This window comes from Erpetoichthys calabaricus, chromosome 14 (assembly GCF_900747795.2).
Source record: "Erpetoichthys calabaricus chromosome 14, fErpCal1.3, whole genome shotgun sequence".
In the NCBI taxonomy this organism is placed as follows: Eukaryota; Metazoa; Chordata; class Cladistia; order Polypteriformes; family Polypteridae; genus Erpetoichthys; species Erpetoichthys calabaricus.
The window spans coordinates 42,358,382-42,370,704 of record NC_041407.2 but is presented as its reverse complement, the minus strand read 5'-3'; the positions used below and the strand labels follow the sequence as shown (position 1 = coordinate 42,370,704).

Below are 12,323 nucleotides of genomic sequence, written 5' to 3'. Positions count from 1 at the left end.
TTCCTCGCTGTTCCAGATGGAGCAGTACAGTGTGTAGGACAGCAGAAATGGCCTTGTCTGTTGACCTTTTGGATCTGTATGCATATTGGTGAGGGACTAGAATGGGTCTAAGAGCAGCCTTGATGTACTTGAAGACCAGTCTTTCCAGACACTTCATGATTATTGGTGTTAATTCTACTGGCCTGTAATCATCGAGGCAGGTTACAGTCTGCTTTGGAACTAGAACTATGGTAGATGTTTTCAGGCAGGTAGGGACAGCGCACTGTGATAGCGATTGATTGAAGCTATTTGTAAATACCTCCGCTAACTCCATAGCTCAGTTTCTGAGAGCCCGTCCCGGGACACTATCTGGGAGAGCTGCTTTCCATACTGTATAGTGAGTACCTGGCTGTTGGTATTTGGAATGGTTGTCTCTTTTTCCCCATGGTGTCCAAAGAAGTGGATAAGCTGCTCTGCCAGTGAGGAACTGCTGCTACTGATAGTGGATTGGTATTATTGTTTTGTTTAGTGATGTGATGTATACCTTGCCATGCATGGCGGGCATCTGAGTTGTCAAAATAATGCTCAATTTTCTACTAGTAGGCTACTTTGGCATCTCTAATGAACCTCTCTTTGACCTGGGCAGATGTACTGCTGTTTATCACCAGAGTGGAATGCTTTATTATGAGCCTTTATCAAGAGTCATACATCTTCTGTCATCCACCGCTTGTTGTTGGGGAAAGCACAGATTTGTTTTGTTGTAGTGCCATTGTTTATGCAGCTTTTTATATAAAACAGTATAATAGAGGTATATATATTAGTATTATCATCTTCAAATACAGTCCAGTCAGTGCTACTGAAGCAGTCCTGGAGATGCTCAGAAGCTACCTCTGGCCACACCTGTATGTCTGTCACAGTTGGTTTGACTGTGTTGATAAGAGGTCTGTATACTGGAAGTAAAGACTAAGAGATGTGGTCAGACTGGCCCAGATGTGGGAGAGGTAATGCTTTAAACCCATAATTGAGATTACTGTACACATGGTCAATTGTGTTTTTTCCTCTCATGGGACATTGGACATGTTGATAGAATTTGGGGAGCATAGCCTTTAAATTTGCCTGGTTAAAATCACCTGCTATTTCAAACACTCCATCTGGATGGTAGTTTGCAGAAAGTTCAAGGCAATTGTAGTGTTAGCAGTTCTCTTGACAAATAGATTGGATGACATTTTATTGACTCATATTTAAAGTCTGGAGAGCAGTGAGTATCAATGATCTTAGTATTTGTACACCAGTTGTTGTTTCTGTATACACATAGTCCCCCTGCTCTTACCGGTGTGTCTAGTCCTGTCAGTGTGGTGTGCTATGTGGCCCGCTAGTTTAATAGCCTCATCTGTAATTGTCCGGTTGAGCCATGTCTCCGTAAGGATCATAATGTAGCAGTCCTAGAAGTTCTCCTGCATAGGAATGGTAAGTTCCAACTTCTCTGTTTTATTTGGGAGCAGTCTTGCGTTGGAGATGAAGATACTTGGCAGTGGGTTTATGTGGGTTGCTCGTTAGTCTAGAATGTATTCCGGCCCAGCAACCATGCTTTTGCTTCTTCATTCTACACTGACTCCGTTGCCTTCCATCTGGAATTGTAATCTACTGAGACTCAGGCGATCTGACTAGTTCTGCTGGGGTGTTGTGATCAGAGTCCTCCTTGTCAAAAACACAGCTGCTATGCATAGAGTCGATGTGTATCTATTTGTGTCAGCTGTATTTGATGTTCACCTGTGCATACATGACATGTATGAATATGAATTTCCTTTTAAATACTGTACTTATCATTGATTGAAAACCTGTATGCTTAATGCCAACATACAAAACAAATGTGGAGACTTTATAGCCTGCAAGGGAATCCAGTATAGCCTCAGTGTAGCCTACTGTCACACCTGCCATGTGTTTACATATTAGATCTGTAATGTTATGTAATTTTGGTATTCCAATGATAAGCATTTAGTTATTATTGGCACTGCTGATTACTCAATACTTTTTCCAGGTCTAAATTGTTGAAAAACCTCTTGTCTTGTCAGTAGTGGAACTGGCAGAGTTGATTTTGGCAGTTTTTAATACAATGTTTCTGACTCATAAAAACATAACATTATGAAATGCACATAATCCAATATGGTTTGCCTAACGGCTATAAAGTTGTAATGTGATTATTTTTTCTCAATAATTATTACATTCTTAATAGTAGATACGCCTTTATTATCAACAGCAAGAGCTAGATGTGACCCTCTTACAGGGGACACAACATGACAAAATGTACTGTAAAGAAAAACTAGAACTAAAGTTTACCTTTAAATCCATTGGACTTGCTGTATTGCAGATGTTTGTTGGGTTGCAGGATACTCTAAATGAATTGCAAAAAAGCAATTCTGGTTAGAAGCCACACATGCAAGATGCTCAAACTTACGTTAGGAGATAATGTGTTCTGAGGCTGAATGTAGCTACATGGACAGAGCTGATTGAAATGAGGTAGGGTCAGTGTGTGGGGGTGCAATTTGATAGAGCAGATATCTTTAAATGCCCAGTTATTCTTCATATTTTCTTTTTGTATTAGGCTTTGGTGGAGGAAATTGAGAAGAACCAAACAATGCTTGATGAATGCCAAAACCTCTCCAAACAGTACTGCTCATGTGTTAAGGTATCACTCTCAAATATATTTTTCTTTCAGTGCAATTTCTTAAGGGTTTTTTCTTTTTTCACATTATCCTCATTATCACCACCATCATTATTATTTGCAATCAAGATGTCAAGATTATTTAAACCACATAATGAAACCTAATATGTAGCTGCACTATATTTTGAATTGTATTCCTTCATAGTTGTTGATTCTTCATTTCTGTATTTTATTTTGTATTGGTGTTATTTCAGGATTATGAGTTGCAGTTAATGACTTACCGAGCCTTTGTGGAATCCCATCAGAAGTCTCCTGTAAAAAAGAGAAGAATGAAGTCTTTATCTGATGCCATTTCTCAGGAGGTAAGAATTGATAAGCAGCTAACTAAATGAGGCAACTGCTACAGTTTGACAGGATGGATTCAGAATACTGGTTAATGTTACAAGATGAATAAAACATTAAAGAACAGTGTTTTTATTTAGTTAATGTAAGTCATATTAGATATACGAAGATAATTTTAAAATGAAGCATATGCAAATTGCACACGTGTCATGTTTGCATGAGATTTTCTTTGTTACTCTGGTTCCTTCTTACATCCCAAAGGCATGCGAGTTGGGTTAATTGCTAGTACCACCATTTTTGACCTGATCACCAGCAATGATGACATGCAGTAAAAACAGGAGATTTGCCTTCTGAAATAGTGGGGCCAGGACAGAAATCCCACCCTTAACGTCAGCCAAGCCCAGGAGCCACACAAAGACTTAAGTAAAGAGACAGCACACTCTTTTCTAAATCTGTATGGAATGATATGAAAAGGGTCAACAGCTTTAAGTTTCTTGGAGTAACTTCAGGCTTTGCATCTAGTTCTATAAATATGTATTGGACTACAGACAACCTACCCTTACCTGGGCCACTTTTTGAATGTGAACAGTGACAATTGGATTCACCTGAACTCTGTTGATGAACCTCTGTACATGCTCTAGGAGGTCTTCTACCTTTGCACCAGAAAAGCACCACATTGTACAAGACTACCTGTAGCTCGAGCAAACCTTTGTGTCAGTCTCTTTAAAGGTTATTGTCCCCAACTTTCAGTTATATTTTTCTTTCTGAACACTTATTTAGGGATGATCCACTGGATTTCTTATTCCTGTCTACATCCTTATACTGGGGTCTCCAGCTAGCTCTGTATGGAACGGTGATGCTCCGTGCCCACAGTCATGGGCATCACCCTTTTTCCCATACATCAGTAGTTCATAACCTAAGATAGTGTGGAAAGTGAGGGCAAAACAACAAGTTAGCAGTCCTAAAGGGTATTTTATTATCAGAAAAAAACAATAAATCAGCAGTGTCCAAAAAGTGCAATGTGTTATTCAAAAATAATCATCAATAAATAATCACCTACAAAAATAATGCAGTGTAAGGATAAAACCAGTATATAAGTTAAAAAAATCTAAAACCAAGAATAACATCAGAGTCTTTCAGTCTCTGCAGGATCCCTTAAGCCCGAGAATTCCCCTGCTCCAACCACCGTGCAGGGTTCATCCACCCCTTGAACGCCAATCCCTTCACTCCAACCCAGGGCATCTCTCACTATTTTGCCTCCATTCTCTTGCATGGGCTCAACTCAATTCACATCTCTTGCTCTCTCTATTTTCTTGATTTCCTTCCTCATTTGTATAGCTCTGCAGTTGTAGGTGCTGCTGTCATCGGACCACCAAGCACTAATTAGGGATAGCTGCACATACATGTGCAATGGCCATATCCCCCATTAAGAACTCTGTAGCCATATGTCTTTTTTGCTCATGGTCACCTGCACTTGTGTATGAGACACAGTATTTTTAATGATCTAAACCAAGCTTGATCTGTCACGGATCTCTGATATACTGTACCACAGGTACTGAAATTGTATGTCTGAATATGAAACACCTCTCTCTTCCTCTCTGGACTGTAGTCTTTTCATACCCCCACTTTTTGTTCTTTAAAGGAGACCTGGGAAAGTTCCTTGAATTCTCAGTTAGAAAGCAGCTATATCATGTTGAATGTCCATATACTTGAGCTGCTGGATTATCTAAGATTTCTTTTCAGAAGAGTTCCACATCAAACCAGACTGCTTTTCTGCTGGTCTTGGTGTAATTTGTTTTTGTTAAAACTGTTCTTTTTAAATTTAAATAAAAAAGAACAATATAATACTTGCATATTCTTGAGCTTTTATGCTGCTGTTAACTAGACACTTTGGTCCCTGCTCTGTATCTCTGTCTCTAGCAAAGTCTTTTGCAAATAACTGTATGCCCTTACCTGCTTCCCTAGCACCTTTTTTCCCCTTTCTTCCTCTTTTCCATTTCCTTTGTGGTTATCTCTCCGAGCTGATACCTTATTGTCTTGTTAATTCTCACAGAAACGATGCAACCTACATTGTTTTTGATTAAAAGTCAATATCCTCTATTTATACTCTTCCTGTTGTGAAGCTTAAGCACAATATTACTTGTTTTAATTATTCATTCTAGGGGCATTAACTTACTTCTTTAGTTTAATCTGCTGTAATGTCCATTAATTATTTAACTTACTGTTAACTACTTTTGAATACTTCATCAGTGGGTACAGTTGCCCCTCCTGCCATCACCTTTTGCAGAAACTACAAAGTACATTCAAGCCACCTCCAGTGGTCTTTCTTACTTGGTAAATGTTGCTCCTTTGCATCAAAAAAAAAAAAAAAAAAAATCCTTTTAATGTGGCAAAATAAAAGCTATAAAAATTATTTCATAGCCCCAGAGTGGTAAGCCGAAACAGAGCTTTAGCAACAGATGTAGGTGCAATTGCAAATTAAATTTGCACATAAAAATAACATGCAACCTTCAATCACCAAAAAGGATAACATCAGCTTGCTGCACTAGCTTTATGTATCGGCAGACCAAAGCCAGCTACCAATTATTTTTCATTTATTTGCTTTTCAGTTCATGGATCTGCACACACGTTACACTGCACTGGTTACTCTCACAACTCAGCATGTGAAGTATATCAATGATTCCTTAAGGAGACTTCAGGAAGAAGAGGTTTGGCTTTTACTGACTTTCTCTTTTGTTCTGTAAGATAATTTGGGGATGTGCATGCAGTGCATCTAATCTATTGGTTATGCAAAAGTATTTTACATAATTCTCCACACTCCATATTTTTGTTGAATTAATTGATGTTGTATTAAACTGCACAGAGAAGTGAAGGAAACTGCTTTTTGAAACATTTTTTTTTCTGTGAGCACTTCAAAGTTGTATTTTAGCCTGTGGACTTTCAGCTCCATCTGAGTCTTATTCTTCTTGTTTACAGTTTACTGTATTCAGGATTTGCTCTTTGTGACCCTTTGTAAGATATTTGTGAATATTTGATTTTTTTCATTTACATACAGTTAGGTCCATAAATATTTGGACAGAGACAACTTTTTTCTAATTTGGTTCTGTACATTATGAAAATTAATTTTAAATGAAACAACTCAAATGCAGTTGAAGTGCAGACTTTCAGCTTTAATTCAGTGGGGTGAACAAAACAATTGCATAAAAATGTGAGGCAAGTAAAGCATTTTTTTTAACACAATCCCTTCATTTCAGGGGCTCAAAAGTAATTGGACAATTGACTCAAAGGCTATTTCATGGGCAGGTGTGGGCAAGTCCGTTGTTATGTCAATATCAATTAAGCAGATAAAAGGCCTGGACTTGATTTGGGGTGTGGTGCTTGCATGTGGAAGATTTTGCTGTGAACAGACAACAGGCGGTCAAAGGAGCTCTCCGTGCAGGTGAAAGAAGCCATCCTTAAGCTGTGAAAACAGAAAAAACCCATCCGAGAAATTGCTACAATATTATGAGTGGCAAAATCTACAGTTTGGTACATCCTGAGAAAGAAAGCAAGCACTGGTGAACTCAGCAACGCAAAAAGACCTGGACGTCCACGGAAGACAACAGTGGTGGATGATCGCAGAATCATTTCCATGGTGAAGAGAAACCCCTTCACAACAGCCAACCAAGTGAACAACACTCTCCAGGGTGTAGGCGTATCGATATCTAAGTCTACCATAAAGAGAAGACTGCATGAAAGTAAAGACAGAGGATGCACTGCAAGGTGCAAGCCACTCATAAGCCTCAAGAATAGAAAGGCTAGATTGGACTTTGCTAAAGAACATCTAAAAAAGCCAGCACAGTTCTGGAAAAACATTCTTTGGACAGATGAAACCAAGATCAACCTCTATCAGAATAATGGCAAGTAAAAAGTATGGAGAAGACATGGAACAGCTCATTATCCAAAGCATACCACATCATCTGTAAAACACGGTGGAGGCAGTGTGATGGCTTTGGTGTGCATGGCTGTCAGTGGCACTGGGACACTAGTGTTTATTGATGATGTGACACAGGACAGAAGCAGCCGAATGAATTCTGAGGTGTTCAGAGACATACTGTCTGCTCAAATCCAGCTAAATGCAGTCAAATTGATTGGGCGGCGTTTTATGATACAGATGGACAATGACCCAAAACATACAGCCAAAGCAACCCAGGAGTTTATTAAAGCAAAGAAGTGGAAAATTCTTCAATGGCCAAGTCAGTCACCTGATCTTAACCCAATTTAGCATGCATTTCACTTGTTGAAGACTAAACTTCAGACAGAAAGGCCCATAAACAAACAGCAACTGAAAGCCGCTGCAGTAAAGGCCTGGCAGAGTATTAAAAAGGAGGAAACCCAGCATCTGATGATGTCCATGAGTTCAAGACTTCAGGCTGTCATTGCCAGCAAAGGGTTTTCAACCAAGTATTAGAAATGAACATTTTGTTTCCAGTTATTTAATTTGTCCAATTACTTTTGAGCCCCTGAAATGAAGGGATTGTGTTAAAAAATGCTTTAGTTGCCTCACATTTTTATGCAATTGTTTTGTTCACCCCACTGAATTAAAGCTGAAAGTCTGCACTTCAACTGCATCTGAGTTGTTTCATTTAAAATTCATTGTGGTAATGTACAGAACCAAAATTAGAAAAAAGTTGTCTCTGTCTAAATATTTATGGACCTAACGGTATTACTTCAGAAATTAGAGCTTATACATGTTGTTTTTAGGGGATAATGTATCCACTCTACTTCATAAAATAAACCAGGAAAGCTAAAAATTAAATTGGTTTCTCCTGTGTGGTGTTACTTTGCTTCCTTTTCTCTGTATCTTTTCACTTTTGCAAAATATTCCTTACCTTTGGCACCAACTCCTGCCATATGTTGCTTAATCAATGATTTCTATAGTTTGAGAGACAAAATGTGCTACTCACTAAACATAATGAAGCAACAAAAAGGAAGCCAGAAACACAAGAAAGATGTCACAACAGAAAAAATATGCAAATAAACTATAAACGAAGGTACTTTTTAGTTTACCTTCTTGTGTATTTGTTTGCAAATTTCATAGTTCTCTGCATTTGTATTACTTTATATGATGCTTCGTCCTGTTACAATTAGGAGCAGCTGAAGAAAACAGGGGTTATACATGATCTAGAGTGTGTTTACCAGTTGCTGGACAGTGCTGGTTTAACTTCTCCATTTAAATTAAAAGAAAAAAAGCATTGCAAGCTACTTAAACACAAAGCCTTTTTAGGTAAGTGTTTAATGAATAAATATATATTGAAAGCAAAATAAGCAAAAACAAGCGAGGGAAGTCACTCTTATCTGAGACGGTCCTTTCTTGTCATGCTTTGAGATTATTGAGCAGTATGATTCACTCTGAAGGTGTCGCTAGATGAGAGAGTCACTCAGAACATTCAGGCAAAAATAAGAGCCTTTTGTTTCGAAAATTCTAGATCATTATACATATATAGGTTTCAGATTGAAGCGTTGTATTACCATAAATTGAAAAGTGACTGTAATGAATGGATGTATAATTCCTGAACCTTAAATAATAACTCATGGTCTTGTTGGATAGAATATCTATAGACTTTTATATGTGACTACCACTACTGTACAGGTATATTTAATCCTATGGCTTACACAAGAAATCCTTTAACAAAAAAAAAATCAAAGATATTAATCTCTATTATATGATAAATAAAAAATCTTTTTTAAGTGAAGTACTTACATTGTGCAAATTAAAACAAAAAAGCTTTGTTACATAAGGAATTTGAAAAGTTTTCTTGTAGATTGTATGTTTAAAGTTGGAATGAATAATGTAAAAATGAAATTTCTCCAGCTATGACTCATTGAAATGAAATCATATTTTTTAGTAAAATGGTGGCTTTATGATAATTACAAGGGGGGCTCCGCCCCCTGCTCGCTTCGCTCGCCTACCCCCGGCGTTGGGTATCCTGAAATACATTAGTCGAGCTCGTTCATTTTGGAGCCGTGCCCGCTTTGCTTGCGGCATTTCAGACGCGCGTTGTAGGCGCCTGCGTTCATTGATTTTATCCAGGTGGGCTCGTGTTTGTATATCCGTCAGTCGAGCTCGTTCGTTTTGAACCCTTGCCTGCTTTGCTTCCGCAGTTTCAGACGCGCATTGTAGGCACCTGCATTCATTGATCTTATCCAGGTGGGCTCGTGTTTGTATCGTTGAGCTGTATTGTGTTTGAATTCGGTGTAAAGCGTTCAGCGGTTTGTACAATCCCAAGCAGCACATTATTCCTAACTGCACTCCGCAGTAGTGCCACTCACAATATTGCGGTGACACCTGCGCCTTATGTAGTAGTGCCACTCACAATATGGCGGTGACGCCTGCACCTTCACTCTGTACCATCTTTATGGACCTGTGGGGCCGCCGTAGCCTCTTCCGTTTGAATCTGGGCTGCAGCGCAGAATCCTCTTTTTTTTGTGTGGCTGTGTCGGTAGTCGTTAGCTGTGGGCGCGTTGTTGCTTCATTTCTCATTCACATCAGTTGAGCTCTTTTGTTTTTGGGCCGTGACTCCTTCATGCGCGGTGGATACGACTTCGCTTGCGGTTTATGAGACGTGCGCCGTACACGCCTGCGCAGTACGTCTCATGGTCCCATCGCCGTGTACCTGTGTCCATGCCATCCGGTTTACCATTCTCGGTTAGTAATATGGATATTTCCTAATGAATATCTTTTGAGCTCTAGAACCACAATGACATTAAATGAAACAAAGATACATTAATCAACTTTTCATAAACTGTATGGCCATCCAAAAATACTTGCTAACTCCACTTTAATGCAACTTTTCAATCTCTCACCTCAAAACCTTTTCTCACCTTTTTAATGATTTACTTATTCCAGAAACTGATTGAAGAGGAGAAACTTAAGCTGATGAGCCAACTATCTGAAATGCTGTCCTGGACAACAGAAATGAAAAAAAATCTTCTTTGGAAGGAAAGCTTTAGTGGCATAGATGGATCAGGCATGCTAGAAACAGTTCTATCTGATCAGCAGGTGTGTAGTTAAATTAATGTGTTATATAACAAATTGTACACTTTATGATATACATGGAGTGGTAAATATCCCAAAATGTAATTTGTAATTTTAAAAGAATTCTTTGTTTATTAAATAGGGTGGTAAGGCATGAATTGTATAACAAAGCACAACTTAGTCTGTGAATACTGCTTTCAACCTTATTTTTACAATTTTGTATAATTTTAGGCATAGATACAGTATGAATGAGATGCCTCTATAGAGTCAGTGTGTTCACATCCTATAAATATGTATGCTTCAAATACAATTTTCCAAAAAACATGTCTATATCAAGGCATCTGCTCTGAGTGACCTCTGTAAAGTAAATAATACATAGTTTTAAAGAGCCTGGAATAAATACTTGCAATTAGTGCTGGGCGGTATACCGGTTCATACCGAAAACCGTTTTTTATTTTTTTTATGATATGGATTTTTCTTATACCGCAACACCGGTTTAAATTGCCTAAACGACGTTCGGAACGTGGCGCAGCGGGAAACTGTTCAAGTGGGGACCTTTTTCACTGCTAAACACAGATTTGTTGCACTAGGGCTCTTTTTCACTGCTACACCACCAAATAGTGGGCGGTAGCATAGGTATGCCGCGCGGTGAAAATGAACAGAGAGCCGAAAAAAAGCAGTCACGTCTTGTCGCCTGTTTTAGTTTTTAAAGGTCAGATGTGTAAATACTGTTTCTATACTACTGGATAATACTGCAAGCCAAGTTGTACTTGTTTTATTTTTCAATACAGTGTAATGTACCTGGGTACTGTGTAATATTGTGACGACATGTTGACTTTATTCTCGTACTTTGTCATTAAAGTAGAACATCGTAAACTAAACTTCATCGTAAAATGAATATTTAATTTACTAGATTTTCTCAAACCCCGTCATAAGTTATATAGCACATTAAATGCTTTGTGTTAAGTGTTCCTCGAGTTTCTTAAACTGACTTCCTCTGCACTAAGAGGAGGCAACGGCAGCGATCGCCGCACAGAATCCATTCACATGATATTCATGCTCTCTGAACATTTAGAATGCCAAGATAAATACTTGATATAAATTCTAAATTTTCAGAGAGCAGGAATATCATACAGTGAATGGATTCTGTATAGTGATCACTGTCTATTAGTGCGGAGGAAGTCAGTTTAAGGAGCGTAGTGATTAACAACTGGGTCGGGGAACACAACACAAAGCATTTAATGTGCTACATTAACTTATGACGGGGTTTGAGAAAATCTAGTAAATTAAACAATGATTTTAGGATGAAGTTTAGTTTACGACATTCTACTTTAATTATAAAGTAAACTATGAAAATAGAGTGGAAATGTCGACTTTATTCTCGACGTATAGTTTTTTTTTTTCTTCCCTGTGTCCGTATTTTTTTTTTCTTCACAGTGGCCCTAATACGATTCCGTAGGGCTATACCACAGATCTATACTAATAAAAGGCAAAGCCCTCACTGACTCACTGACTGACTGACTCACTCACTCATCACTAATTCTCCAACTTCCCGTGTAGGTAGAAGGCTGAAATTTGGCAGGCTCATTCCTTACAGCTTACTTACAAAAGTTAGGCAGGTTTCATTTCGAAATTCTACGCGTAATGGTCATAACTGGAACCTGTTTTTTGTCCATATACTCTAATGGAGGAGGCGGAGTCACGTATCGCGTCATCACGTATTACGCCTCCTACGTAATCACTTGAAGTGAAAACAAGGAAGAGATTTACAGCACGAGTCAAACGTGGGAACGAAGGTAAATGACATTAATTGTTGAGTGTCTTTTAATACTGTGTAATTGTTGAGTGTCTTTTAATACTTTGTAAGCATACATATTAACAGATGTGCAATTAAACATCTGCATTTACGGGGTGATTTCTCAGGCTTAAAGCTCGAAGTGATCACTCGAGTGAAGGCAGCTTCACAAAAAAAACAGATCCTTAACAAACTGTTATTGGTATATTTTACCTCAATTTTAAAAGGTTTTCTTTTCTTCTTAATAAAAATTTAAAAGCACAACTTCGCCGGTGCGAACCGCGGGGATTTGAGCGACTGACACATACAGACATATTCATGAGTGCAGGTACTTCGGAAAGAAAGCACCGTGTAAACCTAAAGTTTAAATTAAGTTCACAGACCTACAAAAGGTTGCCATTGATTTCAGGCAAGATTGCTTTTCTCCTGTACAACTATACGTTGCATTCTCAAGAGTGTGCTTGCACGGCTTGGTCATATTACAACCAGAGTGCTGAACTGACAACGTGATATACAAACAGAACAAT

The 12,323-nt window shown here is 38.4% G+C and overlaps 1 protein-coding gene across 7 annotated transcripts in view; it reads left to right on the top strand.

Moving 5' to 3' along the window:
- Positions 1–12,323, top strand: part of macf1a (microtubule actin crosslinking factor 1a) — a 976,441-nt gene that overhangs the window by 474,102 nt on the left and 490,016 nt on the right. For all 7 annotated transcript variants that reach the window (XM_051936317.1, XM_051936316.1, XM_051936315.1 and 4 more), the window contains 4 exons: positions 2,582–2,665; positions 2,896–3,003; positions 5,593–5,691; positions 9,873–10,025. In XM_051936317.1, coding sequence (XP_051792277.1) covers positions 2,582–2,665; positions 2,896–3,003; positions 5,593–5,691; positions 9,873–10,025 — 444 coding nt within the window. The remainder of the gene's footprint in view (positions 1–2,581; positions 2,666–2,895; positions 3,004–5,592; positions 5,692–9,872; positions 10,026–12,323) is intronic.